Here is a 17,150-nt window from a genome sequence, read left to right on the forward strand (position 1 = left end):
AAAAGGAGATTGGCTAGAAAGATACTGTGAAAAGCGTTAATTGGTAAAATATTCAGAATCTACATTGTTTAAAAATAGCATTCATAGATATAAAAATAAAGTAAAATAGACAAATAATCAGAAAAAATAAACAACTACATATCAACAAAGCATTTATGTATTATTCATTCATTCATTCATTCATTCATTTATTTATTTAACCTTAAACTGTGAGTGCTATTTTTAAACACAGCTCACTCATAAACCACAATTAACCTGTACCATTTGCCTTTGTACCTTGTAAATGTACTTGTAAAACCCTTCAAATCACAGGTTATATCCACTTGTGTTACTACTTGATAAAACTTGAAACCTGCACATGCATTCCACCGAATATTTAACCTTTCTGCACACATTTGGAGACCTTTAAACACATAACATTAAATATTTATGCCTCTGTAATCATTTGGAGACCTGTACGTAAATGACAACAAATATTTATCTCTCTGTACAGATTCATTCACATTTTTACGTTCCTTATTACGCAGATCTTTTGTTTTGACCTGTTTTGTTCCATTTCAGCTACGTTATTGATCTTGATTTATTTCTCTGTTGTCAGCTTCATTTTTACGTTTTTCTGGTTAATTTATTTGTTTATGCGTACGTTTTAAGTGTATGTGTTATGCTTGTTGTTTCCTTTCTTGGGGCTTTTCTGGTAAACTTGTAGATTTAATGCAATATTTTTTTCTTTTTTTGAGTAACTGTATTAACTGTTTGCCATCTGTATTTATTCATTTATTTATTGCTTTGTATTGTTTTGTGCTGATTGATTATCGAGAAGAAGTACAGAAGTCTATTGTCGTCGGTTTAGTTTTATCATTCTTTGTTTCATTTTTGTTTATTGGTTATTGAGGAGAGGTACAGAAGTTTATGACCATCCTTTGCATTATGTCATTCATTCTTCATTGTATCTTTTAGCTGATTCAGAAATAGTAGAGAGATTAATTACCATTCTTTTGCATCTCATTATTAATTTTTGTTTTTTTTTGCATCTTTTTATTAATGATTTGCTTTAATTTGTACGTGCACACCTAAAGCAGAGTTGCCAGCATGGATAAATGCAACCATAAATTGCTATAAGTGCGAGAAATAATCATGGCATCTATTGTTTAAATTTTTTCTTTTCTTTTGTCTTCTTTCTCAAGTTGAGTTTTATTTTGCTATTTAGTTTGTTTTTCATATTTTTCACTACTTATTGGTATTTTTTTAATAGTAAAGCTTGTGTTGTATGTGCAAATGCTTTAGTTTTTTTCTTTTTTATTGTTTATATATGATATATTTTTTTGTTTTCCATATAATCTTTGCTTTTTTTCTCTCTTCTCAGTGTTTGCAATATTCACTTTATTCATTTTCATTTATTTATTTATTTTTTTTTTTGTGTGTGTGTTGTTTTATTTTGCTGACTTACACACACTAGACTGCACGGGTTTATTGCTGAGTGTTTTTTATTACTTACTTGTTTTATTACCTGTACACACACACACACACACACACACACACACACACACACACACACACACACACACACACACACACACACACACACACACACACACCAAATATAGCCAGGCTTTCCATACTTTTAAGTCCTTGACGTAAATCGTTTATAAGACTAATGAGCAAACATAAACACACACACATACACGCATACACTTACACCCATCACCACACATCCTCACTCACCATAACTTCTTCCCCACTCACTCACACAAACACACCGTCACACCCTCAGACAGATCCCATTTCCCCATTTCCCCATTCACACACTACGTCTAACAAATCCCCTTTCTTTTCTCCCCTTGTCATGTGCGGTATTGTTGGCTGTGGCGGCTGTGGCGGTGGTGGCGGCAGCAGCAGTGAGGGTGGTGGGTCGGGTGAGACGTGGGAGGAGGGGCGGCCTGAGGAACAAGAGGTACTGGTGGTGCTGAAGAAGGATCAGTTAGACAAAGCAAGCAAAGACACTCACCACAAGCTCCTCCCACAAGACTTCCAGGTATGTGTATGTGTGTGTGTGTGTGTGTGTGTGTCATAATACAGCATACTCCCCAATGGAAAGAGTTGGTAAATATTCATGTAGATAGATAGATAGATAGGAGCAGAGGGACCCACAAGCACATTACTCCTAGTCAAATCTCCCTCTCATTTGTGGCTCATTTTACTTGTAGGAGCAGAACAAAGATCCAGACACCAAACACTCACACAGTCACCTCTAACCTAAACCCTACCTCTCTCTACACACACACACACACACACACACACACACACACACACACACACACACACACACACACACACACACACACACACACACACACACACACACACACACACACAGTCATCCCTAACCTAAACACACCCTACCCCTCTTCCCTTCACACACACACACACACACACACACGCAGCCACCCCTAACATAAACACTACCTCTCTTCACACACACACACACACACACACACACACACACACACACACACACACACACACACACACACACACACACACACACACACACACACACACACACACACACACACACACGCACCTCTAACCTAAACCTTTCTCCCTCTAACTGTACCTTTCTCCCGTCACCAGATTGAGCTGTGGTGGATGGTGACCTATGTGAACAAGGGCGGTGGGGGCAGCAGCAGCAGCAGCAACAATGCGGTGGACTCCCGGGACAGTGGCTCTACCCCAAGTACCATCACCCCCTCTGGCTCCTCCTCCGACACTGATGACGACGAGGAGGACGAGGACGAGGACGAGGACTGGGATTCAGGTAGTGGCGGTTAGTTGCTCTCTCTCTGTCTGTCTGTCTGTCTGTCTGTCTGTCTCTCTTGGGAGTTTGTTGTTGTTGCTATTGCTGTTGTTGTTTTTTTTATTACTGATTTCGTTTTTCGTTTTCATTTTTCGTTTTTCTTTCTTTCTTGGGTTTTTTTTGGGGTCTTTCTTCGCTTTTCTTGTTTTTTTCTGTGTGTGTGTGTGTGTGTGTGTGTGTGTGTGTGTGTGTGTGTGTGTGTGTGTGTGTGTATGTGTGTATATTTTGTCTTTTTCATCTTCTGTTTGCTTATATATTGAGTTGATATTCTCTCTCTCTCTCTCTCTCTCTCTCTCTCTCTCTCTCTCTCTCTCTCTCTCTCTCTCTCTCTCTCTCTCAAGACTCAGAATCATGAATTTCTCCCTTTTTTCCTCTTCTTTTCCTTCACTTCTTTTAATTTCTTTTTTTACATTGTCCTTTTTTATCTTTTTTTCTGCTTTGCTATTTTTTCTTGATCTTTTGTGCATTTATTTATTTATTTTGTATGTTTACTTGTTTGTTTGTTTGTTCTCCAGCTTGCTTATTTTATTTGTCTTTTTGCATTGTTTCCTCTCTTTTGTTTGCTTGCTTATTATTAATTATTATCATTATTATTATGTTGATGTTTCTTCTCTATTTTGTTCTTCATTTTCTACCATTCCTATCAATGATTATTATTATTATTATTATTATTATTATTATTATTATTATTATTATTGTTGTTGTTTTTATTGCTATTGTTTGCATTTCTTTATTATTTTTTTATTGGCATGTTTATATAGTGCTAGATTTGTTTGTTTTTTCTTTAGTTTACTCTCATTTATTTCCATTTTTACTTCACTTTCCTTGCAGTTTATTTACCAGCGTTTGCGTTTGCTTGCGTTTACTCACTGCACCGTTTCTTTCTTTGAGTTGAGCACACACAAACACACAAAGAGAAAATTGACCTGCAACACCCATTTATGTTTTAGTGTGTGTTGCTGTTCCTCCGCCAACACTGTTTTTTATTTCAGCTTGGTGTTTCTTTTATTTATGTTCGGTGTTTGTTTCGTATCTTACACTTTCACTCACTCATTAACACGCACAGACACACACATTTCCCTCAATCACCGTTTGTTTACGATTTAATTCCCGTGACAGATCTGTGTGGCTTTTTGTCTCACCTGAGCTGCAATTTGTATGTAGACATTTATTTATGTGTATCATTATTTTGAAGTGCTGTGCTTGCCTGTGTGTGTACGTAGGTGTGTGTGTGTGTGTGTTTGTGTGGGTGATACGTATGTGTGAGTGTGTGTGTGCGTTTGTGTGTTTAGTTTGGCTGGGGTTTTTTACGTGCTTTTAAATTTTTTCTTAGCCTGTGTTGTTGTTCTCTCGCTTAGTACAAGTAGAAACTCTCATCATCTGTTATTGTGTCTCTTGTTTGCTCCCTCATGTACAGTACCGTTGTCGTGTGTGCGTGTGTGTGTGTGCGTGCGTGTGTGAGTGAGTGCGCGTGTGTGTACTGCTCAGTGTCTCAATGTGTATGTCACTGGTACTGTTATTATTATTATTTATTTATCTTTTTTAACACTTGCCATATTTTTTAACTTGTACAAAATATTTACCTTGTTGTTTACTGACATTTTATATTAAGTCACAACAACCTTTATGTTCTCTCCCCCTTAGAGGTGTATTTACAAGGCAGGTGCTTCTCTCAGACACCACTCACCTGTACAATACTAATCTAACCTGTGTCTTGTATCTTTTAACACTGGGACTGGATTGGTATGCTTGGTGTGAAGGGAGAAAGACAAGCAGGGCAGTAATAGGTAGAAAGGAAGGGAGAAAGATAGATAGATAGATAGATAGGCAGTGATCTAAATTAAACTAAACATAACCTGTGCCTTGTATCTTGTAACACTATAACACTGGGACTGGACTGGTATGCTGGGTGTGAGGGCAGGAAGACAGGCAGGGCAGGGATGGGTAGAAAGGAAGGAAGATATATAGATAGATAATAATTTAAACTAACCTAACCAGTGCCTTGTATTTTTTAACACTGGGAAGGACTGGAGTGCTTGGTGTGAAGGGTTTAGGATGAAGATAAAGAAAAGGATGAAAGAACAGATAGAGGGAGGAAATGAATTGGCAAACAGATGTAGGAATAGAGAGAACAAGTAGATAGAGGGATAAAAGAATGGATGAATGAATGAATAGAGAGAGTAACAGAGAAAGGGGAAATAATAAAGAGAGGAATAAGTAGATAGAAGGATAAGAGAAGAGATTAACAGATAAATAGAGTAACATAACAGAGAAAGAGAAAATAACAGACAGGAACAAGTGTGTAGAGGAACACACACACACACACACACACACACACACACACACACACACACACACACACACACACACACACACACACACACACACACACACACACACACACACAGTACCCTTCATCACACAGCAGTTCATGACTCTGTGCTTCTTCCCGTAGGAGAAAGGAGAGGCCCACAGTTGTCCTCCTCCCCCTTTGGATCACAGAGTCTGAGTAAATATATAAGTGTGTGTGTGTGTGTATGTGTTGCAGTGTTGAAGATGTATTGACTGGAGCACTTTCAATATCATGTCACTGTCACTTGCCATGGTCACCACAAACACACTTACTCACAGTTCTATCTCTTCTATTTGTGTGTGTGTGTGTGTTGGACTGTTGAGTATGCACTTTCACTATCACACGTCAGTTTGTCACTATCATCACCACAGACACACGATTCTGTCTCTTCTATGTAACACTACATAGTAAGAATGTGTGTGTGTGTGTGTGTGTGTGTGTGTGTGTGTGTGTGTGGGTGTGTATACCATTGGGTCTGCATTTATGAGGGGAGTGTGATAAGGCACAATTTTTTCTCCCTGTACTTTTCTCACATTCACACCAAAGTATATAAAGAAGGTATAGCAAAGAAGGGACTTTTATGTGAAGAGTTAGGCAGGAGTCAGGGAAAAGGATGCAGGCAGAAACTCTTACAAAACGTAGCTTATTGTACAAAGACTTTCCAACGCACACACTGTTCTTTGCAAGGCACATGCAAATCATTTCCTGCTCACACACACTTCTACAAGACAGTGAAATGTCTTCTTTTGCACACAATTGTACGAGTATATCCACAAGACTGTAGACTGTACACACTCAGTTGCATGTCTGTAAGATTGTACGTGCAGTTACACATCTACACACATCTACACACACACACACACACACACACACACACACACACCCGTAGCACAATACACACAGTCACACACGTACATACACAAAATCTCACATTTGCAAGATACACATGCACACAGTTGCACACTGATAGACCACCACCACCACCACCACAGCACCAGACAGACAGTCCTCATTCGGTATGCGCTGTGCGGCCCGCTGTGTCCCGCTGTGGGTGTAGTGCACAAGTCAGGGGGTGGTACAGTAGGGAGTGGTGTGCCCCTCGGTCCTCGGCAGCGCAGCACTAAAGACGGCCGGCCTTCCCCTCCTCCCCTCACAGATGGCCACTGCCCTGAGCGCTATGTGGGGCGTTACCGCCTCATGTCAGACTGCTCCGCTGCCCAACCCAACCATTTCAACCCACCGGAGGGGCCTACATGACCCTAGCCCCCCGTCCTTATCCTCACCCTATCCTTCCCTCTCATCCTATTCCTCATCTTAATCCTCACTCCAAACCCCACAATCCTCACCTCATCTTCATCACTATCCACATCCTTCCCCTCACACTCCCTCCCATCCTTCCCATCCACTGCTTCCACCACCACCGCTGCCACCACCACCACTACCACCACCACCACCGTCGCCACCACCAGGCCAAAGCTCCACCCAGTATGTGGTCTTGTCACAGGTTCTATGCTGCTTGTGTTAGTGCTGCCGTCACCCACTGTCTTGGTCTTGACTACGTTTGCACTGCCATAGCTCAGCATCTGTGCCTCCCTGTGACGCTCCAAGGCACCTCAGTAATAGTGCAGAGGTGTGCCGGTGAGAGGACACTGGTATCTGTGTCTTGTCATGACCCTCTAGGTGACCTGCCTGGTGTCTCGTGGGTGGTGATTGGATTGGTTCACTCATCATGGCTCCTGCACTTGTTATGTTTTGTGGGTTTGGAAATGGTGCAGAAATATTCGTAGGGTGTGTGGTAGAGTAAGGCAAGCTGTGTTTTGTGCACTGTTGTCGTTCCAAAGGCCTGCTTCAGGAGCATCGGTAGTCACCAGTAGCAGCAAGATCAAGATTATGCTATTTAGTGAGTGGTTGAATTTAACACATCAGTGTCATATGGTGCTGTCAGTTTACAGATTTCATAAGTTACAAATAGAATAATCTTTGTTCTGATTTATGGATGCAGAATTTGTGTTCATCAATTAAAATCTCAAAATGCCAGCCTAAACAATATCAGACTGCATCAAATTCAAAACACCCACAAATTTCAAATCTTATGGAAAATTCTCAAGAAACATAACTCATTTATAACTCACAACTGCCCCGTACATGCAAAAAGACATACAATGAACTGGAGCCATGAGGGACAACAAAGGTCCCCACGCTGACCACCTCTCAGCACTTCACTGTGCGTGTGGGGAGTGAGCATCGGCGCAGGGAGGCCCACAGATGCAGCACGCACACCCACGCCTTGCCCGTAGCCAGGGGGTGAGGGAGGCAGTACGCAGGGTTGAGGAGATGACACAGACTAGGGCACACCACACCAGGCGTCCCCAGCCACCAGCGGGGGACGTCACCACAGAATGCAGCCCAGTGCAAGCGATTTGGCCTAACATCCCCACTGCAGTCTGAATTCTTAAACTCCCTCATCTCCTCTCCCTTCCCTTTCATGAGAGCCACAGTACATCAAGGCACTAGACACTAAATATCAGCCTTATTTTTTTCCCTGTTGAAGGTGTACACTTGATCTGCCTTCCCTCATTAAAGGACGACACTAAAACTGCCTTCCCTCATCTGCATCTTCTTAAACTTACCTGGATAAATGGATACGTTCTCGTTGCCCCTTCCTATTCTTTCCCAACCCGCCCCGGTCACATTTTTAAACCCTAGATCTTCTACTTGGGCTTGTTTTATTTGTACTTCTAAAACTTTCACTTCCAGGTCTGTTTAATCTCACATCTCTTGCCACCTCACATTTTGAAACTGTATTCTTCACCTCATCCTCTTATTTTATGTTTACTTCTAAGCCTTTCACTTCCAGGTCTTTGGGATCTCACTTCTTCTTTTGCCACACGCGCTCCACTCGCCTGCTCCTGTTTCTGAAATGTGGCTGTGGGTGGGGGTGGTACGGAGAGCACCTTAGTGTGTTAGTGTGCTCCAGGCAGTGAGTGTGTGTGCGTGTGTGTTGGTGTAGTCAAGAGTAGAGGGCAGGTTCCGTACATAGAGTTAGCAGCACGTCAGATTCCTCCCCCCCCTTCATAAAATTTCCCTTGCTGTCACCTCTAAATGCACTGATGGCAAGCCTGTGTGTTGACTTAGCATTAGTCCGTCCTTCTCTCAGGCTGACTTAGGACGATGTTTAGTCTTTCAGTCCTTCATTTAGTTTGTCTCCGAGTCGTGTTCTGAAATGCTCTGCTCTCTTGCCATTATTTTCAAAGGCCATAGAGATGTTTAGCCGGGTTTTCAAGAGTGTTTCTCCTGTTGATAATGTGGAAATATTCTAGTCTATCACTTGAGCTTTAAAAACACTCTTAAAAACCTGTGTAACTTCAACTACAGCCTTTTGAAAGTAGTGGTGTGATGCAGAAGTGTTTTAGAATATAGTTCTCTCTCTCTCTCTCTCTCTCTCTCTCTCTCTCTCTCTCTCTCTCTCTCTCTCTCTCTCTCTCTCTCTCTCTCTCTCTCTCTCTCTCTCTCTCTCTCTCTCTCTCTCCAGCTTTTGTTCTTTCCTCATCATCAGTTTGTTTTCTTAATTCTGAGTCTCAGAAGAAGTTGCATCACCAGAATTATTGTCACTCTACTCACTGTTGCCAGTTTTCCATTTTCTTTGACGTGGTACAAGTGAGGTGAGACTTGTGTACATCACCAAAACATACGTTAGGTGTGAGCTGCACAATTTTCATAAACATTTTTTTTTTCTGGTATTCTTTTTATTTTTAACCTTCTGGACACAAAATTTTACCACAAGCTCTACAAATGAACATGAGACAAAATTATCCTTCATTTTATATTCAAGCATGTATTTACTTCCTTGTATTATCTGAATGTCTAGATTGATCCTTTCCTCACTTATATATTTATCGTTTACGTTGAAAATAACGTACTTTTTTTGGGGGGGTAAATATTGTATAGGTCTTAAGTTTTGGATTTATTTATTTTTTTATATAAGTGAAAAAGGAAGAAAAGTGTAAGATTGGATTATTAATATTTATTCTCTTCGCTCCTGTATCTTTTCTTTGTCTGTTCTCATCCTTCCGTCTTTCTCTGTTCCATTGTGTCTGCTTATCTTTCATTATTTCTCTCATTCTCTCCTCCTCCTCCTCCTCTGCCCTTATTTATTTTCCTTTTCTTTCATTCTTCACCTGTCTTCCCTTATCATTCATTCTTTCTATCATTCCTTCTCATATTCACTTTTTCCTTTTTAATTTCCTGCTATTACTTTTCTTTCTTTTTCTTATTCAGTCTTTCCTTTTCTTTAATTTTCTGTCTCTCATTCATTATTTCTTTCATTCTTACATTCATGCTTTCCTTTTCTGATTCTCTGTCATTCTCTTTATATCTGCTTTTCATTTTCATTTTCATTGCTTTTCATTCATTCTGTCTTTCAGTCTCCTTGCTCTGATTCATTCCTTATTCTGTCTCTCTCTTTCCCCCTTCTTCCTTCATGTTACATTTGTTTAGTTTTCTTGTCTTTGTTTATCTTATTCTTTCTTTCAATCTCCTTTCTCCTTGATTTTTTCCTTAATTCGCTTTCTCTCACCCTCCCTCCCTCTCTTTTTAATTTTCTCTGTATCTCGTATTCATTCCTTCTTTTAGTGTCTTTCTATCTCTTTAATTCCTCCTTACCTTTTATATCTTGTTTTATCTAATCTTTCTCTCCTTCCCTTCCTTTCTCCTCCCTTCATACTGCATTTATTCAGTCATTTTATTCTCATTCTCTAAACATTTGTGTTACTATTTGCCTGTGTTTATATCTGCCTGCCGTGGCTTGCCCCCCCTCTCTAATATATCACCATAACCTGCGTGTCTGTGTATTCAGCCCAGCAAGAAGCTTACACGTTCTGTACACTTTACTGCCTCTCTTGCATTGGCCGTGTCTCTGTGTGTGTGTACGTATTAGTGTTATGCATGTGCTTGTATGTAAATGTGTATGATTATTGTTAGTGTTTAAGTTTTTTTTTTTTTTACCTTTTTTTTTTTATTTATTTATTTTTTTTAGGTGGTAAGGATTTTGTGTGTGTGTGTGTGTGTGTGTGTGTGTGTGTGTGTGTGTGTGTGTGTGTGTGTGTGTGTGTTTAAGGTTTGTGGGGATGTTGTGCTTGTCAGGATCAGAGAGAGATAGAGAAAGAATGTGTGTGTGTGTGTGTGTGTGTGTGTGTGTGTGTGCAAATGTAAGTGTGTTTGTGTGTCTATGCATATGTTAAGTGTGTGCGTGTGTGTATATATGTGTTCACATGTGTGTGTGTGTGTGTGTGTGTGTGTGTATGTGTGTGAATGACAACAAAAATTATAGAGATTTTATGTGTTGGGAACCCTTTCACCGCACTAGAAGCACAGCAGACCATCCTGACAGCCACCTAGAAGAAAGAAAAAGAGCAGAACAGAGAAGTTACCCATACAGCAACCTGTAATTATCAAGCATACCAGAGTTTAGCAATAAATAATAAACAAGTGTATGTATATAGATAAAAATACACTCCAAAACTCATATGTTCATTACTGTTTAGAGAATGCAACTAATGGCTGCCCCCCTCCGCCTATGTTGTAGAGCGACTTATAATGAAGATATGTGGTAGATAGCAGATTAAAACTACCCAACACTTTTAATATGCTGTCACTGGATTGCTGTGTACCGTGTCTTAGAGTAGTGATGGGTGACAGGTGATGGGTGAAGCTTCCCTCTCATGTATCGTACAGCTCTCGCGAAGGAAGCAAGACTCGGAACTACTGCAGGAAAGGAAGCTACTCTTGTCTATATATACAGAGTGGTGTGTGTGTGTGTGTGTGTGTGTGTGTGTGTGTGTGTGTGTGTGTGTTATTATTATGTGTTGTTTTTTGTGGGTTTTGGGTGGAGAAATAGGAATAGATGTATATAAGATTAGGTATGTGTGTGTGTGTGTGTGTGTGTGTGTGTGTGTGTGTGTGTGTGTGTGTGTGTGTGTGTGTGTGTGGAGGGACCGCCATGACATCTTTCTCCTTTACAGCGGAGGGGTTGGAGGTACTGCTGTGACAACCCCTCCACCGACACCCCTCCACCACCACCACCACCACCACCCTTCCATCACCACCACCACCACCACCACCACACCTCACACCACCACCACCACCACCTCTCTGGGACCTGCTGGGGTTGGGGGGCTGTGCTGTGGGGAGTGGGGTGTTCAGGCTGCCCCCCTCCACCTCACCCCCATCACCTGGCCCTCTCCCCACCCACCACTCCACCACCACCGCCACTCTTGGCTGATCTAAAGGGCAGCTTCATGCAGTTCTGTTTTCTGTTTCATCACGTTTTCTCCTCCTCCGGTACCCCAGGCTCACTCATTTTTATTATTATTTTTTTTTTCAACATCTCCCATCTTTCATCAGCAATATTTTCCCTGTAAAGATTAAAAAAAAAGTAAAAAAAAGAGAAAAAGTTAATTAGAAAAAAAAAACATATATAGCATAAATATATGAATATATGAATATATATATTATACTATACATAGATATATAATTACCATAAAAAAGTGAAAAAAAAAATTAATAATGTTTTATGAGATCTTCAGGTTGGTTAGTTGTCAAGGTGTTTGGCAGGTGTGTGTGTGTGTGTGTGTGTGTGTGTGTGTGCGTGCATGCGTGAGAGAAATATTTGTTGTGGTTTTTATTTATGTACCAGTTCTCATCCTCTCTCTCTCTCTCTCTCTCTCTCTCTCTCTCTCTCTCTCTCTCTCTCTCTCTCTCTCTCTCTCTCTCTCTCTCTCTCTCTCTCTCTCTCTCTCTCTCTCTCTCTCTCTCTCTCTCTCTGATGGACTGAACAACTCAATTTCTTTGTATATTTTCTATTTGTCTATTTTCTATCTTTTTATGTTTTTCTTATTTTCTTGTTACATATTTCCTTCGTTCCCTTTTCTAATTATTGTATTTATCATGTTTTCTTTTGTTTTTCTCCCTTTTGTTCTAATCCAACTTATCCCATATAATTTTTACTCTCTTATTTGTCATACTTCACTTCTCCTTTTTTCTCTTTATTTATTCTTTTAATTGTCTCTACACCTCATTCACTCATTCCCTATTGTCTTTTACCTTTGTTTTCTTTTTTTCCCCTTCTTCCCTTTATTCATTCATTTCCTCTTCGTCCTTTTGATTTTTTCCCTTCCATCTTCTTTGCTTTAATTTTTTCCCTCTCTTCCTTATCTGCTTCACTGTGGTTGGCTGGGTCAGTGTTAAGAGGAAGAAGATGTAGGAAGAAGAAGAAGAAGAAGAAGAAGAAGTATATCTGAAAGCCATACCTACCTCTGCTTTACTTGTGTGTGTGTGTATATGTATGTATGTATGTATGTGTGTGAAAGAGAGAGTGAGTGTATTTTTTATTTTTATTTTTTTTATCGTGTGTTATTTTTTTTTTTGACATTGTACATTTATCTTTAAACTGACAAGCTTCCACATTCGAAGCCATATAGATTATTATTATTATTATTATTATTATTATTATTATTATTATTATTATTATTATTATTATTATGTACTGCGGGGGTAATTAGCACAACCTACACGGGTATACATAGATATGCTGGTTTAATTAATGTAGCATTAACGAAAATTTGAATGTGTATTGAAAGGAAAATACAAACATTTTTATGTGGTATGTATTGGATTACATACTTGACACACACACACACACACACACACACACACACACACACACACACACACACACACACACACACACACACACACACACACACACACACACACACACACACACACACACACACACACACACACACACACACGTACATACAGACATAAATGCAATACGTAAATGCATGCAGTCGGAATTGTCGTAGGAAGTGAGTGGATGTGTGTGTGTGTGTGTGTGTGTGTGTGTGTGTGTGTGTGTGTGAAGAATATTAATCTACTTAGTGCTTTTTTCTCTGATTTTTCTGGGTGTATATTTGAGGGAGTGAATTCGTAGCACAGAACTCAGGCAATCAGGTGGAAAAGAAACAAGGGTGGCAATTCAAAAGAAGAGTGTCTCCCTAAGGTGTATTTTCTGTCATTATGCGACTTTGTTTACGTATCTCAAGGAAGGAAGGAGGGAGAAATTACATACCCTCGTTATTTTCATGGATAGATTTTTAGTCACAATAGTTATTGATACTTGGTTGTGGAGGGGAAAAAATGCATCACTTATTATACAGTGTTTGGAAGAAGTTTGGATAGAGGTTGTGGAAGGAAGGGTTTTCTCTCTCTCTCTCTCTCTCTCTCTCTCTCTCTCTCTCTCTCTCTCCTCTCTCTCTCTCTCTCTCTCTCTCTCTCTCTCTCTCTCTCTCTCTCTCTCTCTCTCTCTCTCTCTCTCTCTCTCTCTATCTCTCTCTCTCTCTTACTGACTTCCTTTTTCCATGGATAGTTTAATAGGAAAGTCACATTAATTGTCGACATTTGGTTGTGGAGGGGAAAATGCATCACTTCTTTGCTATACGGTGTCTGGAGGAAGTGTTCTCTCTCTCACTCTCTCTCTTACTTTCTTTTTTCATGGATAGTTTAATAGGGAAGTCACATTAACTGTCGGCATTTGGTTGTGGAGAGGAAAACGCGTCACTTCTTTACTATACAGTGTCTGGAGGAAGTTTGGAGGGAAGTTATGGAAAGAAGGGTTCTCTCTCTCACTCCTCTGTTTCTCATTGATAGATGTTAAGGATTGAGTGACGTTTGTTGAAGAAAAAGCACATTCATTTCTTGACTGTCCTCTCAACTTTGCGTCGATGTGATCTCCTCAGTCGTGTTCTGGGTCAGCTGTACAAATATCACTCCTCTGCATATTTTGGTTTTATTCTGGGTACATGTTTTAATTTGGAATGCTTGGAAGAGAGAGAGAGAGAGAGAGAGAGAGAGAGAGAGAGAGAGAGAGAGAGAGAGAGAGAGAGAGAGAGAGAGTTATGCTTAAATATTTCAATATGCATGTAGTTTCCCTGTTCAATTATGTTACAGAGAAATGGGGAAAAAAACTGAAGGTACGAGATTGAACCTTTATAATACATTGTTTCATCTTGTTGTTTTGTTCCAAGTATCATGTTTGATCTAGACGACTTGAGACTGCACGTCCCTCTAGATTATTACTGCTATAGTGTTTCATCCGTCATGTTCGCAAGAAAGGGAAAAGAAAACACTAGAACAAATTAAACTTTCTTATTATTGCATCTTTATTTTATCCGTCATGTTTTGCAAGAAATGAGAAAGAAAATATCTCTTAAGAACCACAGTTTGTCCCCATTATTGCAGCTTCATTTTATCTTTGTTGTATTTGCAAGAAGGGAAAGAAAATATTCCTGAGAACTACAATTGTACTTTCCTCTCAAAGCTGTAAGAAGGGAAAGAAACTATTCCTAAGAACTACAACTTCACTTTCCTTTCAAAATTGCATTGTGGAAGAGTGACTAAGAGGAGGATCTGATAGAGTGACTAAGAGGAATGATAGGAGGATAAAATAGGAGTGACTAAGAGGAGTGATAGGAGTGGAGTGACCAAGAGGAAAGGATCTGATAGCATAACAAAGCACTGAAATGTCACTCCTCAGTCATCCAAGGAAGCTAAGAAAGACTATTGATGTCGTGTGATCTTTGTTTTTCTTTCCAGTTCTGTCCTGGAAGATGTACAAAAAAAAAGGGAGCTTATTTCCTCAACACACCTCTGTCTTGTCGGACTTTTCCCTATCAATTTTGTTTTATTTATTTATTTATTTTGCTCTTCATCAGTTGCTTTCTAACCTGTCTTTGAACTGGCGTGTAAGATTGGGTGTTTTTTTTTCCATCAGGCAGTCACACAACTGCTCATTTCACTTGCTCACTCTCATTTAATCCTTTAACTGCAAATTGGTACATCTTTCCTTTATTACTAATCACTCTGAGACATCTTTATTTGTTTACAGCCACCTTCAGTCTTTAAAATAAGTAGAAATTGCAAAATCTATTCTTTCTTTAATTGATTTGCACCACTCACACCCTACAATCAGTCAGTCAGTCAGTGTATGTTTCTGTCTTCATCTGCACCAGTCATTCTTTTATCTCCTGTCAGAAAGTCAGTCTGTGTTTCTGACCTTACTAGCTTTGAACTGGCCTATATGATTCACTTATCTTTCAGTCTATCTGTCATTTTTATGGCATCCCTACTGTTTATTTTTCTATTTTTTTTACTTTCAATATTCTTTCCTTCATTTTCAATAATTTTAGTCATGCTTTATTCCTTCTTTCCTTCTTTTATTCCTTCTTTCCCTCTTTTTTCAGCAAGCCAGTCAGTCAATCAGTTAGTTTGGGTTTTTGGCATCACTGTCTCTTTTACCTTCAATATTATTATTTGTTTTATTATCAGCCAGTCAGTCAGTCAGTCAGTTTGGGTTTTTTCATGTTATTTTTCAACTTCATCAATCTTTCTCTCATTTTAAGCCAGCCAGTCAGCCAGTCAATTGGGATTTTGCATATTTTTTTTCTAACCACCATTCTTTCTATAATTTTCAGCCTCTCTCAGTCAGTCAGTCAGTCAGTCAGTCAGTCAGTCAGTCAGTCAGTCATCTCACGCCCCCCTCTCCCTTTAACTTATCAGCAAACATTTCACTTAACTTGTTACTTTCTTGCACACACTTCACTCAACCCTCAGTCTCCCTCAGAGTCAATTGGCTCTCCGCGGTGGCATCACTTTTTTATCCTACCGTGGCCACCGTTCCTCCCACCGTTGTTGTAAATATATATCGTTGTTGCCTTGATTATCCCCTTGACCATCCCACCGTCAACACTAGCCTCCCTCTGGTGTTTGTGTGAGTTTTATGGCTATAACTCAAGCCGTTGGAGTTAGGGAGTCTGTTGAGGCCGCCGGGAGTTGTTTGGTCTCTCCCCACGCATGGCCGGATTAAAAAGAAAATGTAATAACTGAAGCGTTGTCTTGTTTGTTGTATGTTTTTCTCTGTCCCCTGTGTTTATGAGCTCCTGATCATTACGCATTGCAATACCCCGGAATGTTCAATATATTTGTAGCCGTTAGGTTCTTTATCGTTAATTGTCGTTTTTGTGTGCCCTTTGCAATTTTGTGTGCGCATGAGGCTGCGTGTGTCAAGGCGTACAAGCGTGAGCGTGAGTGCGCGCGCGTGTGTGTGTGTGTGTGCGAGTGCAACAGGTGACGTCACCACCTCAAATTGTTCCTGTTAGTTGGCTCACCTTTTACCGTGTATGGTGTACTAATTTAATCTTACTGAATGTTGTCCAAGTACAAAGGTCAGAAGAACCTCACCCAGACTGGAGGGGCGGGAGGGGGCAGGGGTTGGGGCAGGGGCAGGGGGCTTTGAGGGGTAGAGCATGGGAAAGGGAAAGGGGGAGTAGGAATAAAGGAACACTCATCATCGCCCCGTCATGACTCACTCACAGCTTCACTCATCCCTACAAATCATCATCCCCTGTAGCAGCAGGAGGAGGAGATGTTAGTTAGGTATTCCTGCTTCTCTCTAATGCAGCGAGCGATCTGATGTCTTGTGTCTGGATGGAGGGAGGAAGGAGGGACTTGTTGTTGTTGTTGTAAAAGTTTTCTCTTTGGTTATTATTCACTTATCATTGTTATTTTGTGCTTCTATCTCACAGCACAGGAGTTAGGTGTGACTGTGTTGTGTGTAAGTGTGTGTGTGTGTGTGTGTGTGTGTGTGGATAAGGAAATAGATGTACAAAAAAAATGAGAGGCTTTTGTGTTTGTGTGAGTGTGTTAATGTGTGTGTGTGTGTGTGTGTGTGTGTGTGTGTGTGTGAGACAGGCTTTTTTTAGGAAGATCAGATACAGGTTCGGAACTCACCACCTACATTACAAAGGGTGGTGTGCATGTTTGTGTGATGAGAACGTCAGAGGTGGCTGTGGTGGTGGAGCGCACTTCACCACACCAGGGAACTGA

The 17,150-nt window shown here is 40.3% G+C and overlaps 1 protein-coding gene across 29 annotated transcripts in view; it reads left to right on the plus strand.

The window, feature by feature from the left end:
- Positions 1-17,150, plus strand: part of LOC135113069 (phosphatidylinositol 3,4,5-trisphosphate 3-phosphatase and dual-specificity protein phosphatase PTEN-like) — a 48,222-nt gene that overhangs the window by 20,955 nt on the left and 10,117 nt on the right. For 4 of the 29 annotated variants that reach the window (XM_064028013.1, XM_064028012.1, XM_064028018.1 and 1 more), the window contains 5 exons: positions 1,891-2,032; positions 2,632-2,824; positions 5,310-5,363; positions 6,364-6,692; positions 11,228-17,150. The exon at positions 11,228-17,150 is cut by the window's right edge. In XM_064028013.1, coding sequence (XP_063884083.1) covers positions 1,891-2,032; positions 2,632-2,824; positions 5,310-5,363; positions 6,364-6,464 — 490 coding nt within the window. In that variant the 3' untranslated portion in view covers positions 6,465-6,692; positions 11,228-17,150. The remainder of the gene's footprint in view (positions 1-1,890; positions 2,033-2,631; positions 2,825-5,309; positions 5,364-6,363; positions 6,693-11,227) is intronic. The other 25 variants (XM_064028024.1, XM_064028029.1, XM_064028037.1 and 22 more) reach the window with 17 other exon arrangements.

The sequence above is a fragment of the Scylla paramamosain genome, chromosome 25 (assembly GCF_035594125.1).
Source record: "Scylla paramamosain isolate STU-SP2022 chromosome 25, ASM3559412v1, whole genome shotgun sequence".
Lineage (NCBI taxonomy): Eukaryota > Metazoa > Arthropoda > Malacostraca > Decapoda > Portunidae > Scylla > Scylla paramamosain.